General features: G+C 35.9%; 3 protein-coding genes across 10 annotated transcripts; all 3 read right to left on the bottom strand.

Moving 5' to 3' along the window:
- Positions 1–938: 938 nt before the first annotated feature.
- LOC102580506 (probable DNA-directed RNA polymerase subunit delta) lies at positions 939–1,819 on the bottom strand. 2 transcript variants are annotated; one of them, XM_006347932.2, is made up of 2 exons: positions 1,290–1,819; positions 939–1,259 (listed from the first exon to the last, which is right to left on the bottom strand). In XM_006347932.2, the coding sequence occupies exons 1-2, from the start codon at positions 1,710–1,712 to the stop codon at positions 1,197–1,199; spliced, it is 486 nt and encodes a 161-aa protein (XP_006347994.1). In that variant the 5' UTR covers positions 1,713–1,819; the 3' UTR covers positions 939–1,196. The 2 variants fall into 2 exon arrangements, with proteins under 2 accessions (XP_006347994.1, XP_006347993.1); XM_006347931.2 differs by having other exon boundaries at positions 939–1,817.
- Positions 1,820–2,232: 413 nt separating this feature from the next.
- Positions 2,233–5,626, bottom strand: LOC102580180 (pentatricopeptide repeat-containing protein At1g02150). Its single transcript, XM_006347930.2, has 2 exons — positions 5,044–5,626; positions 2,233–3,834 (listed from the first exon to the last, which is right to left on the bottom strand). The coding sequence occupies exons 1-2, from the start codon at positions 5,443–5,445 to the stop codon at positions 2,599–2,601; spliced, it is 1,638 nt and encodes a 545-aa protein (XP_006347992.1). The 5' UTR covers positions 5,446–5,626; the 3' UTR covers positions 2,233–2,598.
- Positions 5,627–10,115: 4,489 nt separating this feature from the next.
- Positions 10,116–27,721, bottom strand: LOC102579208 (dol-P-Man:Man(7)GlcNAc(2)-PP-Dol alpha-1,6-mannosyltransferase). Of its 7 annotated transcripts, XM_015309028.1 has the most exons (20): positions 27,581–27,721; positions 27,388–27,473; positions 26,790–26,831; positions 26,623–26,668; positions 25,387–25,473; positions 24,007–24,062; positions 23,296–23,413; positions 21,442–21,500; positions 20,246–20,317; positions 19,622–19,685; positions 19,355–19,458; positions 18,866–18,937; positions 18,283–18,369; positions 18,127–18,194; positions 17,516–17,584; positions 17,357–17,439; positions 15,968–16,067; positions 14,271–14,336; positions 10,711–10,804; positions 10,116–10,627 (listed from the first exon to the last, which is right to left on the bottom strand). In XM_015309028.1, exons 1-20 carry the CDS (start codon positions 27,615–27,617, stop codon positions 10,538–10,540), a joined length of 1,500 nt encoding a protein of 499 aa, XP_015164514.1. In that variant the 5' UTR covers positions 27,618–27,721; the 3' UTR covers positions 10,116–10,537. The 7 variants fall into 7 exon arrangements, with proteins under 7 accessions (XP_015164514.1, XP_006347989.1, XP_006347990.1 ...); XM_015309029.1 differs by lacking the exon at positions 10,116–10,627 and having other exon boundaries at positions 10,717–10,804; positions 14,271–14,374; XM_015309030.1 differs by lacking the exon at positions 10,116–10,627 and having other exon boundaries at positions 10,798–10,854; positions 14,271–14,374.
- Positions 27,722–27,836: the final 115 nt, after the last annotated feature.

The following is a 27,836-nucleotide window of genomic DNA, read 5'->3' as shown; positions in this document are numbered from 1 at the left end:
TCAAGTGTGGGAATAATTAACAACTAAATGCTGCTAGTCTGGCATATGATAATGCTCTCTCTGCCTATGAAATCTGAATATTTGATCTTTCTATTGTATGCTAATAATAAAGAAGGTCGTTAACCTAGCTAGTTCCTCCTGGCAATTGGATCTTTGGAGTTTGTCTAGGATGTGTTCCTGAAACTGTAGATCAAACATTTTTAGTCCATTATAAGAATCTTCATATGATAATTTATATAGTTCAAACTCTACAAGAAATTAATAGCATGAACAAAGTAGCCATTAGAAGGTGCCACCAAGACATAAATGTAAGTTTTACGGAGTGGTATATGGTTAGACCAACTATGTTGTACGCGGTGGAGTGTTGGCTGGTCAAGAACTCATATGTTCAAAAGTTGAAAGTTGTGGAAATGAGGATGATGAGATGGATGTGTGGGCATACTAAAAGAGATAGGAATAGAAACAAAGATATTCAGGACAAGGTGAGTAAAGTGAGTTGTGAGAAGTTAGTTTTAATGGATTTTGGTAGTAGAAGTAGACCAAAGAAGTATTGGAGAGAAGTGATTAGATAAAATATGACGCAGTTTCAACTTATCGAGGACATGACCATAGATAGGAGGTTATGGGGAGAACGGATTAGGATAGAAGATTAGTAGATAGGTGTATGTTGTAAAGCTTCTCCTTTCATACCAGTAGTAGCATTTACCCTCATACACTCTTCTTCATTAATTTTTGTTACTATTTTTTTTTTTTTTCATTTGTCGATTATCTTAGTAATTCTGATTTCTGTTCTGGTTTGTTCATTTCATTTCAGCATACTTTGTCATACTTACTTTAATTTTTTCCATTGCATCTTCCTTAACTCCCAAAATAGGGGTAAGGTGAGTGTACACTCTCGTTTCCTAGACTCCATTTGTGGGATTGTTGTAAAGTATCCATTAGAAGAAACTCACAGATTGTATAAGTAAAAGGAAAGAGAATCATGTACAAAGTCTACTACAAGTATTAAGGAGATGACAACAACATAAAGCTAATTCCTCTATACTGAAAACAATATGCATCAAAGCACTGGAACTAGCTACCTTATAGAAGGTAGAGGCAGTTATTTATGTACTAGAACTTACATTGAAAATGCCTAATTTTCTAAGCAAAGATCTCAATTCAAGAAAAAAAATACACATACACTCACTCATAAATCATTTCCGCTTAGCTTTTCTGTGGCCACGGTTGAAATCATCATCACTATTTTCACCATCGTCCTCCTCATCAGTGGTGTTATCGTCATCGTCATCATCATCAGTCCCGGAAGGAGGTGAAGGATCAAGCCTAGCAGCATCAATGGCCCACTTAATCACCTTTTCAACTTCATCATCATCATCATCTTCATCCTCCACCACTGCGTGTTGCTTAGCAGATGATGAAGCGGGAAGTGAGCTTTTGAGAGCTGCAAATCTGGTAAGCAAGTCATCTGACTCGTCCGTTGTTGAGGTAGCTTGATTGTCTAAACCCTTTTGAGAAATAGGTTTTTTGGGGGGAGTTTGCTTGGATCTGAGGGCTTGGAAACGTTGATCGAGATCTGGATCGATGAATTGGGTGGAAGAACCACGAGCCATGTGCGAATTCAGACTCAGCTTGAGGGACACGTCATCCTCTGCCGCACGGAGCAGCTCTTCCACCTCCTCCGATTCGCTCTTCTTATTCCGGCTGCTCATTCTATTCCTCTCGATGCCCAGAAAAATACCTATTCAAGTTTTCAATCCCTTCATAAAATTGTCTTCTCTAGTTTTCTTGTATTTAAAAACGGGTCCAATATATATTATAGTATTCACTTTGTTCCGATTCATGTGACACAAAATGAAATTTGGACTTTTTATATCATTTTCAAACAAGATATGTTACTCTTTTATCTCAATTTATGTAACATTATTAGTACTTTTTAGTCATTTCAAATCATATATGTTACTTTATTTGTGGCACCGATATAATTTTGTCATTTTAAAAGTTAATCAAATTTTTTATAATACTTTAAGTTGTTAATTATGGTAATTTATAAGTAATACTTTTAACGTGACTTTTAAATATATAACAAGACTGTTCCAACACATTGCAAAGCAGAAACCTAAAAAAATGTCAAAGTTGAGTTGTTAAGGAACCAACATACGTCAAATCCTCAGGCAATGAAATAGAGAGACCAAAAAAGAGGAACATTTGGGAAAACTATTCTTGGGAGAATTTCAAGAGTAGAAGGAAAATGAAATCTTCTACTTGAACCTCAAATAGATTAATGCAAAATTCATCATATATACAAATAAAACCTCCAACACACTTCTCTAACTGATATTGATTGGCGAAGCTAAAATAATACACTTCTACTTGATGTTCAATAAACTACATATATCGCGACATGGATCCTCAAACCTAGGAAAAGAAACCAAAATCAGTAGATATGTGTTTATCATGAATGTCTTGCTTCTCAGCTCTACACAAGACTCTTGCTTTACTCGACCATCCACGTACCAAAAATCCAATTTCACGAGGCATTATCCCCAATGTGTGTACCTGGAAATATAGTCGCATTTCAAAGTGAGTGAAAAAGTCTCACAAGCTTTCTTGCAATTGGTTGAGCAGTATGTCAGATCCTTCACCATTATCAGATGTATCCTTCTCTATTTCCGGCTCACTACTGGTAATTGTACCATTGGATAATGGAATATATGACATGTACTTTTCATCGTCAAGACACCCAACTTGCTTCAACACCTCCAACAGGGCTTCTTTATTTTGTGTATCGTCTTCCTGCTCACAAAGCCTGAGAATGGAAGATACAGTTGCAGGTTTCGGTCTCCAGCTCTTTGATCCCTCAGTTGAAACAGCATCCTTCAAGCATGACAGAGCCTCAGATATTCTCCGATCCCTGATATGGCCTTCGGCAAGGATCTCACATGTCATTGAGTTTGGCTTTCCACCAGCTCCAATCATTTGGTCGAAGAAAGCACTAGCCTTGTCCACGAAACCCTTCCTCACATAATAACCCAACAAAAGATTTCCTATTCTAGGATCATAGTGCACCTTAACAGGTAGCCACTCATCATATATCTTTTCTGCACCTTCAATATCATCCAACCTAACCAGAGAAGATATTACAGAATGATATCCCAGGTTTGGAATATTTGGAAACTGCGATTGGTAGGTTTTCCAGATTCGGAGAACCTCTTCCTTTTTACCAAGACTACCATAGAGACTGATGAGATAATGATATGGAATTCGATCACGACCTGTGATTCTGCTCTCAACACTTTTCAAAGAGTCTTCAGCTTTTTTCAACTCCCCCAACTTAATGTACATAGTAGCCATAGTGCTAAATGTAGTCCAATTTGGATTGATATCAGTGTCCAGATTCATTTGTTCGAGTACTTTTTCCATTTTTTCTATAGATCCTTGAGATCCACATGATGATAACCAGATATTGTAGGAATATATATCTAGTGGAATTTTTTTCTCCTTCATTTCTGAAACCACGGATTCAACCTTGTTGTAGTCTTTAAGGTTCATATAGAGTGTCATCATCACATTGAATGGAAGAGCATGATCTGTGTAGCCTCTGTTTCTCATTTTATCGAGTAAAGATTCAGCTTGTTCCTTCTTCCTAGACCGCACAAAGGCATTTAAAAGAGACCCATATATCCGCTTATCTTTTAAGGTGTCTGGCAACTTCTCAAAGTATTCTTCAGCACTTGATATTCCATGTACTTTTGCTATAAGGTCTAATTGAATAGCAGTATCACTGGTGGTTAGTCTAAACCTCTCTGGTCTATTGTTCATCCACTCATACACCTGCAGGATACAAGATTAAGTTAAGCCCCAATGGAATTGCATTGCATGGAGAAATACAGTAAACTCAAAGAGTTAAATGAGTACTAAATGGGATAAAAAAACTCAATACAAGAACGATTAATCAAGTTTTCATAATAGGACTGACAGAAAAAATGCATATTTCTCTAGTATACCAATTTACATTTGTATTCAGTCTAGCTGACAAGTTTCAGACCACAAGAAGTATATTGATACTCATTCAAAGTTTACAAGTTTCAGACTTTTGCACTTGGTTCAGACAGAGTGATAAAAATGTCCAGATTTTGAATTCTTTTAGATCATTAGTTTCACTTGGTCACAAAATAGACAAAAACATAGTGCACACTGCACAATTTCGTGCATCCATCAGGAAAAGGTTCAAATGAAGTAGCTTGCAAAGAGGAAGTTCCCTGGTAGATACCACTAGATAGAGCTACTAGTAAGATGGGCCATTATTATTTTGACAAGGTGAAGATAAAGCAAGATAGGACATCATTATGGTAAACAAGGCAATAGCTTCGGTTAAAGTAAGTCCCAAGAAGACAAATTCCAACAATGCCTTGCAAATAGACTGAAACAGAATATAAAGATAAAATAACCGCACGACACTCCCACCGCCCCAAACACAAGAAAGAAAAAAGAACTTCTGTCTAAGCAAACCTTCACAGAACCGGTATCCACAGACACAATCTAAAATTTGCAGTACTCTTATCTGGATCGCATCTTCCTACTTCAGGACAATTGCAACAAGCAACTCATACAAGCTCTCAGGATAGTATTCAACGTGTACAACGTCGGGCCACTCATGCTCATTACATAATTAGGAGGATGGTCATTTTCACTTATGTCCAAAGTTTTGTCAATAGAAGCTTCTTCATGCTATTGACTAGAACTTCTATTAAATTGGAAATGGTAGGGGAAATGCACTTCTGGTACACGACAGCCAGACTGTGACGTTAAATTCCATCTTATCCCTTAAGAAACACATAATTTAGCCTATTTTAAATCAAACCTAAGAATCCAAGCAAAGCAAAACAGAGAACACAATTAAATCACCAATCAACTTAGAAACCAAAAGGACTCAACTGGTTCAACCTATAAATTCAAGCATAGTCTAGCTAGAGTACACAAAGCAAAAATCAGACAAAACCCCACAAAAAAAAAAAAATCAAACTTTAATTGATTTGGTACCTCAAAAGCCAGCTTATAACGCCTAAACTTCCTTAGCTCCTTAATGACCCTAGAAAGCTCCCATTTCGTAACCTTTTTCCCCTCATTCTCCCACTGATTCAACACACTAACAGAGCCTCGTTCTGGTCCATCATTCATAGATATTCTTTTGTAAATAGCATTCCATTTCACTATTGGCCGCCTCTCATAGTCAACAGTCCCATAGCTATGCACCTGTGGTGTTGATGAACAGCTAATAACTGAATGATGATTCTTTGAACACATCAAGGGTTTAGTAAAACCACCCAAATTGCAAAACCCAGATGGGAAAGAGAGTGAATAAGAGAGGGACGATGAAAAAGACACATAGTTTTCAGTTTTTTGATGTGGAGGTTTAACGGTGGTGGTGGGTTGTAGAAGCATTTTTTGGGGGAGTTGTAGGGTTTTTGAGCTTCAGGGGTTCTTGATTTTCTGTTAAAACTTTGGTTGCGCGTAAAAGATAAGATGTCGACCTGAAGAATTGTAGAACCGTAGAGACAGAGTGACCCCTCTTGGTTTCTTTTATCTCGAATGAGTCCTTTTAAACCTTCATTTGTTTGCATTCCCAGTCCATGGACCAATTATGAAATATATTAAGGGCGTATTCGATACGAAGAAAAATATTTTTCTTGAAAATAAGTGAGACTCTCTACTTATAATGTGTAAGCCAAAAGTTTGAAGTGAATTTCAAAATCTCTTAATTGCTAAACCAACCTCTACTCTTGTATTTATGGGATTTAAAATTTATATATATACACCAAAAAACATCTTACGTATACTATATAAATTTTTATCTATGGAGTTGGGGTGAACACCCTTGCCTCCTTCTAGATCTTCCCCAGGTTGTGGAGTGGAGGGGATGAGCGCTACTGGATTGGGGTGAAGATGAGGTGTGTTGGAGGGTGATGAAAATAAATCAATGTGGAATGTCACTTATGAAACTTGTTTTTCCTACTCCGAATATAAGAAAGATAGAAAATATTTTTTGAAAAATAATTTCCTCCATACCAAACACACCCTAAAGTTATATGTATGTACAGTGTATAGTATTTTTATGGTATAAAATAAGTCATTATTTCTATGAATTTAACTTCTACTCACAATTGTGTTTAATAAGATCTATAATAATATGCAACTTTAGATGAAATTTGATATAACAAATAGAGTATTAATCTTGTTAAAACTCGTTAAATTATACGGATAACATAAAAATTCTGAGCTCTATGAATATATAAGTTTATACCATTTTCTATTTCTTGTAGTAATAATTATTTTTGGGGTATAAATGAGAACAAAGTACTGACCAAGTCCAAGCCAATAGTTCAGCAAAGACGATTATTACACAACAAAATTGTTGACGTTTCGAAAGCATTAGTCCACACACATTAAGGCTGAGCATTATAGGATAGATATCAAATTATCATATCGAAATTCAAAATTATCAAATCAATCCACACTCATGATAAAATAGATATCAAATTATCATATCAAAAATCAAAATCATCGAAATCGAATCTTTGGACTGTTATTAGATAGAAAGCAAATAATTGGAGTAGTATACAACACACAATTATACCAACAAAAAAAAAGGAGCCTAATATTTTATCTTGAGTAATATTCACCACAGAAAAAAAGTTGACAAACACAACATCCTTGACTTTATTGCCACAAATCATCAAATAAAATTGGCCTAATTTTACACAGTATGAACAAGGGGTACAGATTCTTGATCAATTTCCTTATCCAAAGAAAAATCCTCTGCTACACAAAGAACTGCATGAGCCAAAACAATTGGAAAAGTTAGAGCCAAAGTGATTAAAAGATGAATTCCAGCACCAGTAAATATAAGAGCAAGACATGTCCCAATAGCTAGCAGTGGTAGAACAATAGGCCTTGTATCGAACGCGATAAGCCAACGAAACATAACAGAATTGGCCACTGAATTACAAAATAGCCAGTACAAAATTGCCACTTCCTTCATGGCAACTAAACAGACTAATGAAACTTTACGTTCAGAAAGAAGCAAGATGAAAAGGACTATCCACATGAATTCAGCATAGTATAGCCCAAATTTGCGTAAGTCTTCTATGATTCGCGATGTTGCTGATTCAAGGATGGAAGGGATGCTAAATAGATATAAAATTTGGAAGGAAAATGGTTTTTTGTTTTCAAGATTTGGGATTTGTTTTGATTCATTAGGCTGAGTTTGGGATGAAGGATTTGTAGAAGTAGCTGATGTCCTTTGTACTGCTGCACCACAGCTTGCCATATTTTGAAAGATGAATGTGTGAGTTAGTATGGAGAAGCTAAAGGGTATCTATAAATTGATTAAACAAAGTAAAAATGAGTCACTTTCAAAGTCAATATTATGAATTTTCTTCCATTTAATTTTAACTAGACTTTGAAAAATCAAAATAATATTCATGGACCTAGTCATGTATCATCATGGCTTTTTCCCCATTGGTACGCACTACTTATGAACAGTTGTAGGCTCCTTCACCGATTAGGCTAGGTACGTGACTTTAAGGAGTCCACGGGACATTTCCAAGTCTTAACTCTATAAGACTTGTTACAAAAAAAAACAAATTGACTAAACCATTAGCTCAATTAGCCTCCTTATAAATATGGTAAATAAAGACCACATAGTTCCAAGTCTTAACTCTATTTAGTAGTGTAAAATAAGAGACATTTCCCCCATGAATTTAAGTTCTACGCACGATTTTGTTATCATCATATTAAGTTGACCTATAATAATATGCAACTCTATATGAAATTTGATATGGTAACTTAACAAATAGAGTGTCAATCTGTTAAAACCTGTAAAAATTACACAAATAACATAAAAATTCTTAACTCGAATATATATTAAATATATTTTCTATTTCTTGTAGTTATAATTGAGGTATAAATGAGAACAATGAACAAGAAGAGGACTGACCAAGTCCAAAGTCAAGCAAAGACTAATGCAAATAATTGGAGTACCATACAAAATAATAATTTTTGGCACTTAATAATACAAACAAAAATGCCTAATATTTTCTATTTCTTGTAGTTATAATTGAGGTATAAATGAGAACAATGAACAAGAAGAGGACTGACCAAGTCCAAAGTCAAGCAAAGACTAATGCAAATAATTGGAGTACCATACAAAATAATAATTTTTGGCACTTAATAATACAAACAAAAATGCCTAATATTTTCTATTTCTTGTAGTTATAATTGAGGTATAAATGAGAACAATGAACAAGAAGAGGACTGACCAAGTCCAAAGTCAAGCAAAGACTAATGCAAATAATTGGAGTACCATACAAAATAATAATTTTTGGCACTTAATAATACAAACAAAAATGCCTAGTATTTTCTTTTGAACATTCACCACTTGACTGAACCCCTTAAACTGTAGTTTTCATGAGTACATTCTCTTCAACAAAACATACAACTTTTGGCACATAAACTACAACACAACATACCCAGTGAGATCCCATAAGTGGGATAGGGTCTGAAGATGATACAGTATACACAAACTTGACTATTACCTCGCGGAGGTAGAGTTTTGGCACATAAGCTAAACAACAGAAAATACAACATCTAAAATGACCCCACAAACAAAAAAAAAAAAAAAAACTTTCATGTGGCAGCAAATTCTCCCCCATCACAGGAAAAAAATTCACAAACTCACCATCCTTGACTTTATTGCAACAAATCACCAACAAAACTAGCCAAATTTTACACAGTGTGAACAAGGGGTACATGTTCTTGATTAATTTCCTCATTGAAAGAACAATCCTCTGCTATCCACAGAACTGCATGAGCCAAAATGATAGGCAAAGTTGCAGCCAAAGTGATTGCAAGATGGATTCCAGCATTAGTGAGTATAAGAGCAACACATGTCCCAATGGCTAGCAGTGGTAGAACAATAAGCCTTGTATCGAACGTGATAAGCCAACGAAACAGGACAGAATTGGCCACTGCACGAAGCAATATCAAGTACAAAACTGCCACCTCCTTCAAGGCAACTAAATATACTACTGAAACCTTACGTTCAGGAATAAGCGCGATGAAAAGGACTATCCACACAAATTCAGCATAATATGGCCCGAATTTACCTAAGTTTTTAATTATTCGCGTTGCTGCTGATTCAGGGGTGGCAGGGATGCTAAATGGACATGTAACTTGGAAGGAAAATGGTTGATTTTTTTCGAAATTCGGTAATTGTTTCGATTCATCAGGCTGAGTTTGGGATGGAGGATTCGGAGAAGTAGCTGACAGCCTTTGCACTACTGCACCATAACTTGCCATATTTTATTTTTTTTGTGAGATGAATGTGTGTGTGACTCTAAGAATGAAAGACTAAAGGGTATTTATTGATTGATTACATAGAAATGCATCACTGTCAAAGTCAATACTATGAATTTTCTTCCCTAATAATTTTAAGCATAGACTTTGAAAAATCAAATTGATTATGGACCTGGTCATGTATGAATTTTGCCCCCCTTAGTACGCACTATGTAGCTTTGGATAGACATGAAGGTTTACCTTACCAATGAAAGTTGAGTTTGCAATACTATTTCTCCCAAAGATACATTTAACATGGTGTGATATTGCAAATACAGATTCTTGTTCATGCATTTCTACTGTGAAATATTAACCTCACCTGGACGTGTACTTGGTTGACTTAACTATGATTAAGATATTTGTTACTAATATAATATAATCTTGATCTTCAAATTTTGAATAAGACACATTTAAAATGAGAAATATCTCTTCAAAGGCCTGCCCATTTGTCATCCCTATACACGCGTTTTTCAAAGGCCTGCACATTTGTCATCCCTATACACGCGTTTTTCAAAGGCCCTACATAATATCCCTACACAGTTTCTGTCAAATCTAACATACAAAGTTTGTTCAAGTATTTGATGGAGAACTACATATTCTCACTTTTGGCAAACTTAAGAGGATCAAAACTGTTCAGGAATACATTTAAGGAACTGTTTTGAGCCTACCACCAAATATAAGGGACCATGTTGTTATTTTCTCGAAATTAAGAGGACAGATGTGGAAATAATACCCAGAAAAGTGACAAATAATGGCATGTGACAAGAATATCAAATTCATTTGAAAGCTGTCCAATGAAAGTAAGTCCATATAATTAGTGTGTCATTTCCAAAGATGCAGAAACTATCAAAAATTTCCACAGCATCATAATAAAGACAAGTTTTTTTCCCCTCAAATAGAAATATTGAAGCTTTGAACATGTCAACTTTTTTGTTCTGACCATCTAGAACAAGAAACACATATCTTTCTGCAAAGAGGATCTAATGTCAGCAACCAGCTAAAAATTCCAGCTTCACTACATCACGAGCACGGCTGATGTCAGAGCCTAACATTTTTCCCTTCAGTTCTTGCAAAAAAGGGAGTCGTGATAAGACAAGAAAGTTCGCCTTGTTACAATTTTCCGCGCTAGTAATGGATGCTTTCAGGGGATAACCGAGCATCCTGGCCAACCTCTATTCATGATATCCGTGTTTCTTATGTTTCCATGAATAAACACCTTTGGTTCCTTTGCCTGCATGATGCAAACAGGTTATATAGCAACAAGGATGCCAAAATTTTGAAGCTATCATTTGGCATTGTCTGAAAAATCCTTACAAAAGATATTGGAGGAAAACCAATTCGTATGCGAACCCGAGAAAAACCATCCACACTCATCAGACATTTGAATCCTTCGATGTAGGAATTCTCACTGTAACAGTAGAATTGGCAGAGATTAGGCTGATGTACTATAAATACGATCTGCATTAACTAAAACACTATCAGCAAAGAATGAGGATTGGTTGTGCACAAAATCTAAGCCTTAAAAAACTGAAGAGGAAATAAAGAAATGTGACGGCACATGGTATGATTCAGCAACTGGCCTATAGTAAAAAATTATACTTGTTACATCGAAAAATCTCTCACTAGAATATAAAAGGCTCAAAACAAGCCTTTGAATACCTAGTCACGTCATTTGCAAACCCATCGACTGGTTCAAACATGTTCTAGTTTATACTTCTTCAGGAAGAACAATTTCTAGCATACGTCCTTGCAAGGAATAGAACATTGCAGTTTAATCTTAAGGTCCTTTATTCCAAGCACAAGTAATATCTCTACACTACCCTTTTATACAAGATGCAATATCAGGTGATATACGTGTGTGATAGTATTCCATTTAAAATGTGTTATCTTCTTGATCATTTACATCTTCAGCACCAACCTTGGTCAGGGCTAATATTTAGACCAATCCCTATTTGAACACCCAGAAGTTGGCTCTAGTGACTAGTGAGCGCACATTCTCACGTGTATTTTTATCTCAAACTAAGATTTTTGCCCTCAGAAAATTGTTAAAGTAACGATTTGTTTGTGCCATGTACAGGCAACATGGATCCGTGTATACTGAAACCTCCAAACTAGAAATGGTCAAGACAACCGCAGTCACTAACAAATGTATATGACTGGGAAGCAAGAATTTCATCTACCAATGAACCAAAGAAGTAAAACATAATAATTCATAATTGATACTCGACTGTCAGACCTAGTATTCATCAGTACTACCAACTATGTTGGTTTAATATCAAAAACACAAATATGCAGGAAGTCGATGACTAGACTTCACTTCCATTTCAGATGCAAATTTGTTTATTTGATAGTTTCTTTAGCAGTCTTGTCCTAGGAAGGAAATACACAATATCACACAAGCAATGCCTCTCCATTATAGATATCAGCATTTCTCGAGGAACCAAAAAAGAAAGCATCATCCTCAACCAGGAGATAACCAACTATTTACATAATCATATAAAAAGTTCAAAGAAACTCATCATATCAGATTTTGTAAATCAATGTCATCCTCTATCGAGAGTTATTATTTTGGTAAAGCCTCAAATACTTCTTCCACTTGGATAATGCAACTAAGCAAATGCTATTCAAGCGGTGTGAAGCTTAATCACCATATTTTCTAGAGACTTGGACCACTAAATATAGCGCTTCTTTTACAAGGTAAGTGCAGTGATCCATATGGGTCATGCTAAGGTCATTATTATTCATTTAGAACTAATCCCTGATACCGAAGTTCTGATAATCATGCGTGAGTTCATGAGGAACCTAGAATAGGGGAGCAGGGGTGATGGTGGCGCTGAAATCAAAAGTGTCTTCCATCACATGACACTGAAATTTACCAAGCATACTTGGAGATAACTTCAGTGCTGCAATCAAAGAAAGATGAAATGGCTATATAAACGCCTGGGGAGTCTGAAGACCAAAGCATTTAATCTACTCAATTATCAGACAAGCCTTACTTTCCCAACAATCAACTCATGACTCTTTCACACTCTCTAAGTTTGTCCTTATTTGGACTCGGAATGCCAATTCTACCTGATTACATTTAGGCTGCTAAGAGAGAACAAGATGGTTGTAATTTAAATTACAGAAGACATTTAAATGATCGGGAGTTGAGAAACAAACTGAATTTTTGGGTACACCGGCATCTTTTCGAGGACTGGCACAGGGAAGAGCTGGATATCATGAAAAGCAATTCCACACAAGGAGGAAGGAAGCCGAGAAGCTTTGCTTCTAGAATGCTGACTACATGAAACCACGAAATACTGTTAAGACGTCTGGAACTCTTCTTTCTTTACTCCTTTCAGCATCAGGGCTGATAAGACGAATGCATGAAGATCGTGATGGGGATGTCGGCCCGTCTTCAGTACGAAGAAGGGTAGGTACTAGAAAGGATTGCGTGAATCCAGACAGGCTCACATTGAAAGCCCGTGTAAAGGAATCATTACAGTAAACTCTTGTTATCCACAGTTGTGTTATGGTAGACGGCAAGATAATTTTATTCCATGGAAACAAACATCTAAAACAAATGGTCCTTATAAGATGATTTCTTTCACTTGGTTTGTTGCTAGAAATGCTTGTTTAACACAGGAAAATCTTTAAAGAAAAGGTTTTCAGCTGTGCTTTAAATGTTGTCTTTGTGGATACAACTAGGGGTGGGCATGGTATGGTATAATACCGAATTACCATACCATATCGAAATTTTTGATACCGTGATTTTGGCATTATGGTATATGGTATACATTTTAATTTTTTTGGTATTCGGTACCGTATTTGGTATTTAGAAACAACATACCAAAATACCGAATACCACACCGAAGTGTATAGTTACATAAATAGCATATATATATTATTAATATACTAACAAATATACAACCTAGTATTAGTATAAACTAGATGTTTAGAAGTTAAAATTTTGACTATTCTATTCTGGTTGAAATGTAATTGATTAACAAAAGGAGTTGTTTGTACTTTCTTTTGAAAATATATTTCTACATGTGTATTGTGTTAGTATGATACAATTGAGACCCTTTTTTGAATTGTCGAAGTCATAATACTTTATTATACGAGTATATATTAGTCGAAGTTGAACAAACTATGGTTATCGATTTACCATACCGCAAAATACCGAAACCGAACTTCAAAATACCGAACCATACCAAATTAAATTGGTATGGTAATTGTATAATAGTTTTAAAAACCGAAAATCGAAATTACGGTACAAAAATTCAAATACCGTACCATACCATGCCCACCCCTAGATAGTAGATACAACCCAGAGAGTGTTTATCACTTATTTCTACATTGTCGCACATTAGGTACGGTTCATTTTCCGCACTTGTTTCTCAATACGATGGGACTTAAAACAGATTATGCCAAGGCAGCCATGTGAGTTATTGAAGTGCTGACCCATCAGAGGAAGGAATTCCAAGCAAAAGACATGGTACAGACTATTCCGGCATGCACATGATGGACAGTTGATGGAGAAAATTCTAGAAGCTTTGAGGACAAAGAGAGCCCATTGAGAAATCAAACTGAACTGTTTACTTTTGTTTTATTTTTGGGGTAAACACAGTTATGTTAATGATGTTGAATCAGTGACAAAACATTATAGAATCATTTTAAGAATAGAAAGGGATGCACCTTTGATAATTTGTAAGTACTTTTGACAGCACCAAAAAAGCTTAGGCATCAGTTCACAAATCAATTACAACTGTCTATAATGCATTAGCCTCAGAAAACTGAAGATGTCACTTCTGTTCCCCAAAACAAGGACCTTGCAATCTAATGGAATAATTAGCCAGCAAAATAAGATAAATAAATTGCAAAGAACTCACTTCAGAAGATATGTGAAATTTTTCATCTGCAAGTTTTCCAGAGAAATATTTTCTTCTTTAGAGTACCTAAACCCAAAGTAGCAATCTTGGAAGTTAAAATGCAGCTGGAAGGAAAACAGAGAAACAACAACATGAAGCTGTAAAGATGTTCAACAGTTGAAAGGTTAAAAGTATAGGCACAAATCAATCATATGCATCTCTAAGAAGTAATTCGTACTAGATAACCACAATATTGCAAAATTATTTTACGCTATCCATTTCAAATGAAAGCCTAGATGATGTGCAGATCCTAACACTCTGAAGAAGGAATATAGATGCCTTTCTTGCATGCTAAGGAAGGCAATTTAGCTAAGTAGATAAATTGTGTAGAGATCAATACACTATGATGCATTAGAAGAGAAAAAAAGTCACAGGTGTGATGGAACAAGACAAAGATGACATGAAAAATACTGAAAACAAAACAAAAATACAACAAGGTGTAATTTTTTTAACCAATTATAGGTCAAGTTATTGATTCATAAAAGAGGTTTGAAAGATATATTAACACATAAAACGAACTAGTACAGTTATGTCAAGACTAGTTTATTTGGTGGAAAGCAAAATATGAAGAAGATAAACATTGATAAGAGGGGAATGAAATAATACCCAAAAGAAAGCAGAATAACCGAAAGACCAAAACAAAAAAAGGAAAGGAAAATTAAGAGAATATAACAAGCATTCCCACTTTTTCTTGCTTTCATCAATCATCCTTTCTCTTCCACATTAAATTATCTTTATTTTTAAGTTACAATGGGAAAATCTCTAGAACATGTAATCAAACTTCAACCCGAAAGATCTTAATGAGCAAAATGGAACTGGCAAGAAAGAAAGAAAGAAAGAACGAAAAGAAAAAGGAAAAAAAAGCAAATCCTATCAAAAGATAACTGCAGACAAAACAAGGCTCTTGTACGGAACCTTATTGGCTATAAGGCACCAGCCAGGTCGCTCCTGACTTGTCGTTCCATCCCAATTGGCCTATGGCTAGGTAGGCTACAAGAGTTGAGCCATCTTAAAGAGGGTGGAATCACAATAGAGTCCTTAATCTTTACGGGTCCCATGTTAATATCAATATATCACCTTTCTTCTAAGGTTTATCTAAGCATATAGTTGAAACAATGAGCACTTGTACATGGGCCTATGGTTCCTCAAGAACAAATATTAGGCTATATCCCCACATAGGTTTATTGCTTATGTCACATCTTCCTATTAACTACCAAGTTACCAAATAGTCAAATACTATTACTTCTCCCAAGTCTTAAGCAAGCAAAAAAGCTATATTCTCTCAATTATGATATCATATAAAGAGAAAATCATCCAATTCTTAAATTCTATAATTCTTACTTCTTCGGTAAAAGTGTTCCAAATTTTTCCTTTCTTCAGTTCTAATAAAAAAGGATAAGGCTTATGGTTTAGGCTAGGGAGGCATTTTTAAAAGAATGGACTTATCAGAAAGCCCAGTACTCAAAGGACCTTCAGAACAGCTATCTAGATTCTAGAGTAGCTTCATAGTAAGAAATTTGACTTGTTCGTTTTTTTTTAAGGTTTCTACAGATAAAATTATGCATTAGCACACATTTTTAAGGATATCAGATCTCCAACTGAGATTTCATCACAGAAAAAACCAGAGTGAATTGCATCAAAATGGTGATCAAGCATACCTCCATGGATAATTATATTCACAAAATCGGGATATCCCATTCATCGCTGAAAAAGTGTCAATATGAACCCTGAGTTCATCTGAATTCTTTGTCACACCACCTAGGCAAAGATCAAGTCAACATTGTAAGCAGGGAAATATAAAAGGTTAGGAGAAAAAAAAACATAAAGTAAAAGAGTGAGGGAACTAATAACTAATAGAGGTACACAAATAAAAAAGAAAAGCAGGGAAACCTTTAAAAGATGTAGAAAACCACAGCATAAAATCCACTTAGATACAACACAATATCCACACTGTTTGTTGCTCCAACTAGTTTTTTATTTTGTCCATTTTACCTTGCACCCTACTGCTTTATACCTAAGAGTTTTCTCCCGCAAGAACAGAAAATTATGGCATTAAGTCCTTCTCCTAGTCCATGAGTGACTCATAAATTGCAACATTTTTAACTAGCTTGCCTAGATACTACATCAAAGGAAATGTAGCTAAGGAAGTAAAGTTAAAACGTGTGAATTTCCAAATACTGAGCATATTGCAGGAACCCAGGAAAGTTACAAATATAACCCTGCATTATCAGAACTCCAAATAACTGCTTTTGTAACTACAAAATTACTATAAAATCAGCGTCTTGAGAATAATTATGCAAGACTGTCATCACTTGTTTCTATGGTAGCTGAACCATATTTTCTATGTTGTAGGGGAAGAAACCATAAAAACAGTATTTTCCAGATAGAGAGCACCAAATTTCTTCCATCTTCAAGAACATCATGAGTACATATAATCATGTGATGCCCTAGAAAATAGATTGGCGGAAACAATATTTCAAACCATAGCTGCCAGTAAATGGGCCCACATTTCCTCGAGCAAGTTATACAATGATAGATCAATGCAACTAAACCAACTTGCAAATTAGTTCTAGATCACACCTTTAAGATAACCTTAATTAAGAGCAAGGTTTCACAATGTTATGAATGGACAACATAAAGGTATTCATTCCTTGAGCAACCACATTCAAGATAATGGGTGTTCCATGTATAAGCCCAAAAGACCTATGATGACTCTCGAAAGAGATATCCGAAAAGAAAGACAGGCTAACTGGCACATTGACAGGATATTCAGTTTGTCATGACGATGGTGGATAAACCAGATACTAATCTTACTAGTCCCCAACAATAAGGTAGCGCCCATTTCTGCAACTAGCCGGCTTCCACTCTTTTCTTTTGTTTTTTATAATAACATGAATGTTGTTAAACAATGAAACAAAAAGGGAAAAAACCACAGCATTTGTTTGTGATTTTAAGTGGTTTGAACTTAATAATTATAAGAGGATCAAGCAGTCCATGGCTCATTCAAACTCAAAAGAATATGAGTAAAACATCGAGATAGAGCTTACCTATCCTATGCAGAGATTTTAGAGCATAACCACTAGGATAGTTTTCGTACGATGCCATGAAAAAAACTGCCGTGCAGGCTAAACTAAAAAGTAAGAAATGTGTCAGAATACACCCAAATAGTTCAGTTTGCAGTTTGAACAAGTTGGTTCCCATCATACCTGCCAAGAATTAATCCCAACATAGCAATATACAGAAACTTCCAGAAACTCTTTTTCCTGTTATTATACCTGCATAATGTTGAGATAATGCAACAGAATATGAATTTCTAGATAAATAATGATATAATCTTATGCAATAATGGTGAGATTCGAAAAACTCGAACAACTTTTCACTGGTATTAGTCAACTTGGGGGCGGGGGACAGGCAAACTATCACATTGACTGGGGCTGCATCCAGTGCTACAACAGCATACTAAAAGTCAGGCAAGGGCTAGAGCACCATGAGAAAGAATTCCCTAGATATTGTCAACAATACATGTTAGCTTAAAGGTAGCATATACAGGTTGACAGATTGCTTAAGCGAATCAGATCTTCACTTTATAGTGCAACTAGGAAATGCTAGATATCAGAGGAAGTTCAAAGTTCTGAAGGCCTAACAACCCTTCAATGTTTTACATTCCAGTCATTTATGGTTCAAATAAAATCCACATACAACCAGCCACATACTACTCTACATAAAGCAACTGCACATGAATATACTCATATGAAGATGTCTTTTAGAACTCGGAAAAATTGAAGTGGGATCTTGCTAAGCATAAGAAGCGACGTACAGTCTGCTAGCTGCAATAGCTGCTGCAAAGTTGAAGACAGGAATGGAACTAATTATGAAGCGGAGCTCCTGCAGCATTGACGATTTTTTAAATGAACAAATTACCACAACATTATCATCAACTATACAACTCAATCACAGAGCTACTGAGCAATACCTTGTGCGGAAGCTTTGAGTACAGTAGAACAAAAGAGAGAACTGGAAGGATGTAGAAGAAAACCCTTCTGTCCAGTAGAACCCCCAGCTGGAAAAAAACTGATATCAATTTTGAGAAAAGAATTGAAGGGACCAAGTGTAATTGATACCTCAGTCCTAAAATAGTGAAGTAGCATTACTACTTCCAAAATATTACTTCATACTACCAAGAAATGCAACAGCATGATGGTTACCGTCCGGCCTGTGCTGTGAGATGAAGCAAGATTTTCATTTTTCTATATTGGAGGCTATAAATTTCTGAGGATGAATGAAAAAGGTTCTCTTCAGACTGCTTTAGCCTTTTACTCAAGAATTCACAGGAACTAACTATTAAACTATGACTGCCTCAAAATAGCTTCATTCTTGCAATTTCACGGAGCTAATTTTTTCATTGCATTCTTAAGGGGATTTAGGCCTTAATTGCTTCTCTCAGACACCTCTGATGATCTCTCTTTTATGTTTTATAGACTGGTGCATGCTGACAAATCCCACTTTTTTTATAAATGGCACGCAAGTAGAAATCATTGCAGGAAAAACATACATACCAAAAAAAGCGGGTATGCAGCAAGCAGTGAACGGGGAAGCGCTGACGTGAAGTACCAGTGGAAAGGATGTGTCTGTTCACATATATTAAGGAACATCAAAAGATATGGAAACCTTTGTTCACGAAACCTCTAGTTAAAGGAGTTCTACTTCAAGTTAACATCAACGGTAGAATCTATCAAATAAAAAAGGCTGCCTGTGAGTACAAGTTTTCAGGAATAAAATCAATCAGAATAAAATTAAAAAGCAAATCAAGGAATTCACAGGAAATGCTCACAGCCACCTATAGCTAGAATGTGTGTGTGTGTGTTTTGAGAAAGGTAACATTAGTCAGAACGTGTGACACTTTATATTACGTCCTCCTTTATAGTGGGAAGCAAAAAAAGCACATACTTGTGTCGACAGATAATATGGCCGTGACTTATCCATGTAGAACACCTTGGAAGTACATAGAAACTAAATGTGTAATTACATTTACGAATGCAGGATACACCCCATTCAGAACTCCGGTTCAAAACAGAGTTGAACCAGAAAACTTCTAGTTCAGGCCACAACAACCTTTTCCAAATGACTGAATCAACAAGAACGGTAAGGCCTGTAATATGGTCAAAAACATTGTTTCAAACTTTCAGATAATATGGCATCCTTGTTTCAAAGAAACTTTTCTTTCTGATAAAGTATATAACAGATAAACTTGGTAACTACAGAAGTTACTTCACCAAATAACTGAGATTCCTTAAATATTGTAGCGAACAAACCTACGGAGAGGAAAGCAGCAGCTAAGCAGAATGTCAGTGCATTCCAGAAAGAAACTGATTTAGTCTGCAGGTAAGAAATAATATCCATATTAGACAGAATATGCTGAGTAAGCGTTAACTTCATAAGGTTATCAAAAACTATAAAACAATGGCACCAAACCAATTCCATAATTATTTTTATTCTGAAAGAATTTATCCACTTTCTTATGCAGTACACAGCACTGGATACTTTTATTTTGTATGATCATCCAAACTTCATTTGAGTTCATTACTTTACCCATTCAAACAATTTGACAAAGTAGTCAGACTCTTACATGAATGCATCAAGTGCATGCAACTCTATGATAAGAAATAAACATCATGTTTTCGGTATAAGTGGACAAATCAGTTTTTATACAAATTCTCGAAGTGGGAGAGAAAAAAGACTAATAAAAGCTGGCACCAATATCTAAGAGTAGGAAAAGTAATGACTCTTAAGTAGACAGCAGTACTCAAAAATTAAGTTCAGGTGATGAACCAACTCCTCCACCCAATCTACCATTTCTGCAGTTCTCCAAAGGGAAAAGAAAAACAGATCTCAAAAGAGCAAGTAATGACTCTTAAGTAGACAGCTGTCCAGTTTACCAGCAAGAGCTCCAAACCCAAAGGAGCAATGAGCAGAAGTATGTCGCATCTGAAGACTAATGTCGCAAACACCTGAACAATAAAACAGACAGTTAATGTGATAACTGCAAATAGTCATTCTTTGTAGCTGATTTCTTATTTGCAATAGTAATTTTAATTATCTGCCTGATAACACAGAATGATTACTTATTTTAAATCATTGCGACCGTTTGAACTAGTCAAACTAGGAATAGATATTTTACTTAGAATTCCTAGATCTCTGTGGGATTGGCCCCAGATCCTAAGTCAGAATATATTTGCAGTGACCACTGATTCTCTTTAGGGTGTAGTCAGGCCTGATGAATTGTCTAATTATTCGGGCCTTCCTCGTTCTTGGCCGATTCCTCAGATTTGGCTAGCAGGAGCCTCAGATATTTTTATAGGTAAAGCAGAAAATTGTAGTAGACAAAACACTCAGGAGGGCTGCTACGTTTACACGAGACTAGAAAGGGGATACAAAGATCAAGAAAGACAAAATGGAATGCACTTACTGTTTACATAATAACCCACAAAAATTTTAAGCCCCACTAAATGTGCCTATTACATCTTCCAATTTTATGATTGTAAGTTCTTCAATTTTCTGATCATTCAAAAGGAAGCTGCATTAGCAGATAGATAGCCTTTTTCATTGGTTCCAGCAACTTGTTTCCCCACCAAATGCCACAAAGTTCACCACTTAGAGAATGTGAAAGGAGCCTTTACTTCATTGTTTTTCCTAGTTCCCTTTTCCTTCTTCTGTGTTCCCAAAATATATAGTTGATAATGAATAAGTTACTTAACATACAATGATAGTACAAAGTACTGAAGGTGGCACATTTACATCACTTGCAGCTCTAAGGTTAGAATGCAATGAAAAATATGATGCATAAGAAGCTAATAGAAAGCAGAAAACAGACAGAGAAACTGAGAGTCTAGTTTATTTACATGGTGGGTTCGTGCACTTGTGTGACACCTTTCTGAAGCTATTAGTACTATGTATCTAATCATCAAAAACTTGAATCTCATATATTAAGTAAGAAAAGAAAATATTCTGAAACATTATTTGCTCCAATCATGAACTTGAAGATCTGCAAACATATGGCTGCTAGCAAAGTAAATCATTGTTAAATATGTTATCTAAAACAATGTGCCATGGTTAAATGGTGAGGGAAACTTACCATGCAATTTAATGCAGCATACAGACTTCCCTTAAACCAAAAGCCATATGCCAAATTTACTAGAAAAGAAAAACAATGTGTGAAATCAATGCTCAAACTTTCCCTTTTAAGAGATGAAATAACTGACAAAAAAATTGCATAGAGCGTGAAATGACTAAGTAGTAGATATTAAGGTTATCGAATTCATTAATTATTAGCCCCTTGCATTGCACAGCTAAACTCCTAGTCTGCTAGCTTTAATCAGAAGAAAAGATGATACAGCAATAGCTTTAATTCATATGTAGAATGAACATGCCGAGTGCAAGAAAGAGCATAATGCAACCTTAAAATTGGATATGATTATAAATCCTATAAGCCAACTTACAGCAAATTAATTAACTCCTGGGAAACACAATATCCTTTTTATTTGGAAAGTAGCAGTCTCCTAATGTAGCTACAGGTTTAATTGTCTTCACACTATATTTTTTTTTTTTTGATGACTAGGGAAACCCGCAGCCACTACCCTTTGGGTGCGCATAGGGTAAAACCCCCGCTCCTATGCAATAGCTCGCAAACCACATAGGAGAGGTAACCCGCACTAGGCATGCCCGGTGTGACGAGCTCGACCCAGAAGGCAAACCTCTTGCTTTCGCTGGCAAGGGGTTTTGAACTTGAGACCTCCAACATGGAAGTCTCAAGCCCAAACCGCCCAAACCACTGGGCCACCCCGAAGGGTAGTCTTCACACTATATTTTGCTAACTTGAAATCTCAGGTATCTGGAAAAACATTGTCTCAATAATATTAAGAGAGAAACTCCCTCAAAAAGGAATTTTTCTAATTCTTTTTCTTTATTTTTTAAGTTTGTATGAGATTACGTTCTTATTATGTCTATGATGATGATTATGTGGTTGCATGTTTCCAGAATGTACTTCTTAAGAGAGTCGGTTTTTCTTTATTTGCAGGATTTCACAACTGGTAGGCAAAATCTTTGGTTGGACGTCTCCTGAACCCCTAGGTCAAATACAACTCTGGATCACATTTTTCGGGGTTAACATGTACTTCTTCCCTATTCATTTCTATAGGCTTTAGTTTCAGGTGTGCCATGTTGCACTCTAGAGTAACTAGAAGCTTACAGTGGATGGATGAGCTGGTAAGCTCAGGCTCTTATGTATCTGTAGTTGGGGTTTGTCGTCATCTCCACGCAACATTTCCATCTGAATTGCCAACTAACTTCAACTCCAGGAGTGTAGATATTCATTGTGTGAATAATAATAGTAGAGGAAAATCTAATATTACCAAGAAAATTTCTTATTCTTTTTTTAAGGTTTTGTGAGATATGGTGTTGTTACATTCATAGTTTGATGAACATGAATGTTCTTTACTTCAAGCAAGACTAGTGCATTAGCAATGGACCTTCAGGCCCAGCTTGAGACCATCATCAGCCTACAAGTGTTGGTGGGAGAATGGCAGGACACTTATCAAGGGAGAGATCATCAGACCTTTTAAGTAAAACCTAGTATTATGTGCATTTTAAGTTGTTTGGGAAAACCAAAATCATTCATGCAGAGAGGCAAAGCATATTAATGGACTTACTTTGCACAATTGTCAAGAGTAGAGTTAATTTGTGGATTCTTTCATACTAATAGAGGAACACATGGGGCCTTACTGAGTGAAGGGGAATGGCAAGAAGTGTAGAAATAGGTCCCGTCTAACTTTTTGGATTATCTAGTAGCATCAGTATACTAGTTTCTTTTACAGGAAGATGAGCATTATTTTGGGACTGATCAAAAGGAAAGACAACATTCAATTTGGATGGAGAGATAGTTAGCACTTTAGTAGCATAAAAAAAGAAGTACGAATGTACAGATGCTGACCTAAAGCAAATGCCAATATATTTGGAAGAGGACGAGTGCAATAGAACAGCAAATGAAACTGAGATGCTGTCAGGATAACAAAGAATGCTTCAACTTGAGATCCAAACTTCTTCTTGATCTGCACAGCCAATTTAACATCACATCATTAGCTATCACCTTTTACTCCTCCAACTCAACAGAAAAGGGCAATGTTTGGAGTATGAGATTCAACTCATTCAATTTTCTCAATTGAAACACGATTCCCTTGTTCAGAACTTTTTTTTATATGTTTTGAAACTGCATAACAAGCACTATGTCACAAGATTTAACAATTCGAAATCTATTTAATATATTAGAAAAAAATTGTTTGACTCCTCGAACAGGGATAGTGTCATATATAATGGAACATAGGGAATAATAGCTTAAATTAAATTCAACAATGCAGGAAAAAAGAAATATCAGCAATATCATTAAATTTGATCAGATGGATGATGTCTTTTGCAACTGATGTTAATACTTTTGTGAACTTCATAGATTCCCGAAAGTTTTAAAGGGAAGCTAAGATCCCTTTTGCTGTAGATATTTTTGCACATTCTTTGTTTAATGAAATATCATACTTATCACAAAAAATGCAAGATTTGTTGGAGGCCAAAAACACTTCAGTCCAACACCCAATAGAAAGGCAGACGTATTAAAGTATAGTCACTATATTCTTTGTATACAATCAGATACCTGAATGCGAAAAAATCGTAATGTAGACAGCATGATACCACCCAATACCAGTCGTACTACACAAACAAACTCGAAAGTCAGTCACTAAAAATATTGCACAGCAGATAAAGAAAGAACATGTGAGCAGTTTTTAGGCTCACTATAAAACAGAAGTTAATGATCAAATAAAAGAAATCACTCTTTTGTTTTACAAAGAAAGATCTCACTCAAAACATTAACACCATTCAATGTTCATATGAGAGTGTCTCTTTCTAGCTTAAACGTGATTAAATTGACTTTCACCTGAAAACAAATCATACTAATTATTTACTGTGTTTAATTGTTAAGATGGTGCCAAGAAAGAAAAGGCAGGGGTAAGATTACTTTACACTAGCCAAGACTTGAACAAGCCATGTCCCATTTTAAAACTTCTAACAATGTAACATGTTCATGTCATATGTCCAGGGTGTATGAACTGCGGGAAAAATGAATATATGTGTTCCTATTGTTACCAGCTTATAACTTGGGTAATTGTTGTTGTTTCAGCATAAATGCATTAGTAATCTCATTTCTCAAGTTAGGAGCTCTTTCTCTCTCAACCAAAGTCATTCATTGAACTTGACATTTTCCACTTGTATCAAACTGACTGCAGTCTGCACAGGAACCATTGAATCTAACAATTACATAATAACTTTAGTATCAGCTTGATCTTTCAGAATAACTATAGTTCACTTATTCACTGTTCCGTCTTATATTACCAACCTCCTTTCACAAATCAACACACTTGCTAACTTGTATTCATAACCTGTTAACCACTATTTTTTTTGATAACCGAGAAATCCGTCTGTGACCCGCCCTTTGGACCAATCACAGTCTTCTAAACTCGGTGGATAATGGGGCCCGCCCCTCTACCCTTCTCCACTTAAATACCGGGCTTCGCTTTGCATGGTGTGGGGCTTGAACCTGCGACCTAAGCCACAAATCCTCCACCTTTACCCACTCGAGCTAGGCCTTGGGGGCAAACCTGTTAACCACTATAGGTAAGCTACATTGTGTAAAAGGTGAAATCTAAGAAGGTTGTATCCATATTTCTACCTTTGGCATCCAAACCAAGACAATGTGATTATGAGTTGGAGTTAACTAATATGCTATTAAAAAATTGTAGGAAGTAATGCAAAATTTCTTCTATTTTTTTTTACGTATGCCAAGTTAAAACAAATATGTTTTTTGACTTCTAAGTGATGAAAAGCAATTCGGGCAACAGTAGCGGGTCAAAAGTAACCACGTAAAAATCATGCTTGAACGAGTAAAACCTCATCATGGTTACCAGACACCTTCATATCAGAGTTAAACTTCAGATATAATCTTGAACCACACAAATGTTCCCTCACAATACCATACCTGCATAGAGACTATACAGTTTTGGCACGTGTAGCAAATTCATCAGGAGAACAACTGGAGATGCCAAAATAGATACAAGAAGAGCCCCTGCAATGTAGATGGAATTTGCAGAAAAAACAAAAGTTAAATGTTGGAGATAATGTGCACAAATAGAACTGAAGACTGGACTATGCTTTAACTGACACATTCTTTTTTTTTTAAAAAGAACATCGCCCACACCCAAGAAGGTCAATGCAGCTATGTTCCATGATTATTGGCATGTCAAAATAGTGAGCAAAAAGGACCACTCAAAATTTTCTGCCTTCTCCCAGAAGAGTAACCCTTTCATATCAGTTTCTTGTCTCCACAAATTCCACCCAAAACCTCTTCTCCAGACAGGTCAACTGTGGATTTTTCCTTGTCCCTTCCCCCCTCCCTTTTGGTGACTCAAACATTCATTCTCATTTTTGGAGGTGGACGGGATCAGCAACAAGAGCAACCCTCTCTTAATTCAATTGTATATCACTATTTCCTCTGCTAAATAGGCATTGAACGGAAATAGAGATTTTCTTGATGCAGCACTAATTGGCAATAAATTGGTAGATAATGTTAACAGTAGAAGGTGGCATTTCCAGACAGAGACCTAAACTGGATAGATTTCCATTGCCATTGGATGAGTTATGAAAATGAACTTTCACAGAGAAAGAGCAGACCTCTTCCAGAAGAAGCAGTGTCCTAGGATTTCCGTTAATGTAGGAGGATGTGAATACTCTGCATAAATGATAAGAGAGGTTGCTTCAGTAGCAAGAGCACTCCATTTGCAACCAAATGGTCGAGAGTTCGAGTCACCAAAGAAGAGAAAAGTAGGAAAACACACTGTTGACCCTGGGGAGAGGGGGTTTTGGGGTGGGATCTTCTAGGTCAAAAGAAACACAGACATACACACACAGTATCTGCACAAGTTTGTGACATCAAAAAAAAAAAAAAAACCCACAATATCAGCACAAGTGTGACTGATAGGAAAACTTGAACAGGCTGCATAAGTGTTACTAACTTTTCTGATTAGAATATTTTGATATTGGTGATACGCAACAAGCTAAAATTCTTTTGCAGTAATTTGTCAATTCAAGATGGACAATTTTTTTCCTTTTTAACAAACTATATCAAATAGGGCATTCGTGCTGAATCATCTCACATGGTAAAAACAAGTACTACAATCTCTTGTCTTGATAAGCTTAGCTGAAGTAGAAAACTTGCCGATAAATGTGCGAGGTACAACTCCAGGGAATTCCAGATGATCATACTAAGGTTGCAGAACAAAGAAAGAAAAAAACTCAATTAGTATACTCCGTAACATGAAATTCACCAGCAATGTGGACGATAAAATTTATGGGGGGGGGGACAAGAAAGTAGAAGATCATTACCTTCTCTATCTGATGCCTGTGGTACAAAATATCATGCATAGCCTAATCAAATAAGGAGAAAAATGTCAATACCATGGGAGATGGGACAGAACAACACTTTTCAGTAGAAGAAGGAAAACAAAGTAGAGGAGCATGATCATCAAGGCTCACTCAAGAAAATAATAAAAAACAGCCTCCAAACTACGCAGTTATACTATAGCTTTCTAAGTTCTAACTATACTACACTTTTCAACTCCATCACACATTCTTCTGCTCTTGTAGCCTTCCCACACACACACACAATTAAAACCATTTTACTACGCTATGCATTTCCCAAAAGGCGCCAAAATCACTGATTTTAAAGAGAAACAACAGCAATCCAATCCAACCCAATCCATGTAAAATAATACGAATCACCCGTAAAGCAATTGGGTTTTTACTTTACGAAATACCCCATTAAGCAACTCAACCCAAATACCCAATCAAGAAAACAGTAACTGAAAAGCCAAGAATCATTAAAAAGAAAGGGGAAAAAATCAAGACAACAGTAACTGAAAAGGCAAGAAGAATCATTAAAAAGAAAGGGGTAAAAATCAAGAAAATACAAGTGGACATGTACCTGAACATTGAAACTTTCTTCTACCTTAGTGTAAGGTACCATTAACACATAGAACGCAGCAATTGACCCCAATAGTAAATCGTAGCCTAAAAAAAGATCGTTTCAATAAGCTTAATTCTTGATTTCAAGAAAATATCACAAGTTTAAAACACAAGGGAAAAAAGAAAAATTGGGATTACAAATGAGATATTACCATATAGCTCCAAGAATTTGTCATACTTGCGTGCCATTGTAGAAAGAAATTGAAGAATTGAAGCAGTATTTTTTATGTGTTGTGTTTTTATCGGAGTCACCGAAAGAAACACCCGTTGAATGTCGGAAAACAAAAGGGGAAGACGGAAGTTTAACGTCGTATATATAGACTATAGAGAAGACTACTCGTTATAATTTAAAGGGTAAAGGGTCCAAAATGCCCTCATCCTTATTTTGTTTTCTCAAAAACACCCTTC

Source organism: Solanum tuberosum, unplaced genomic scaffold (assembly GCF_000226075.1).
Source record: "Solanum tuberosum cultivar DM 1-3 516 R44 unplaced genomic scaffold, SolTub_3.0 scf00095, whole genome shotgun sequence".
In the NCBI taxonomy this organism is placed as follows: domain Eukaryota; kingdom Viridiplantae; phylum Streptophyta; class Magnoliopsida; order Solanales; family Solanaceae; genus Solanum; species Solanum tuberosum.
This window is presented reverse-complemented; position numbering and strand designations above follow the sequence as displayed.

Excerpts from the sequence above, each read along its gene's own strand:
- LOC102580506 (XM_006347931.2), bottom strand. The coding sequence starts at position 1,712 with ATGAGCAGCCGGAATAAGAAGAGCGAATCGGAGGAGGTGGAAGAGCTG.
- LOC102580180 (XM_006347930.2), bottom strand. The coding sequence starts at position 5,445 with ATGCTTCTACAACCCACCACCACCGTTAAACCTCCACATCAAAAAACT. Across the intron at positions 3,835-5,043 it reads GTTATAAGCTGGCTTTTGAG|GTGTATGAGTGGATGAACAA; the intron begins GTACCAAATCAA and ends TGTATCCTGCAG.
- LOC102579208 (XM_015309028.1), bottom strand. The coding sequence starts at position 27,617 with ATGGCACGCAAGTATGACAAATTCTTGGAGCTATATG. Across the intron at positions 24,063-25,386 it reads ACTGTATAGTCTCTATGCAG|TACGACTGGTATTGGGTGGT; the intron begins GTATGGTATTGT and ends TTGTTTGTGTAG. Across the intron at positions 18,938-19,354 it reads ACCGGAGTTCTGAATGGGGT|ACACATCCTTTCCACTGGTA; the intron begins GTATCCTGCATT and ends ATATGTGAACAG.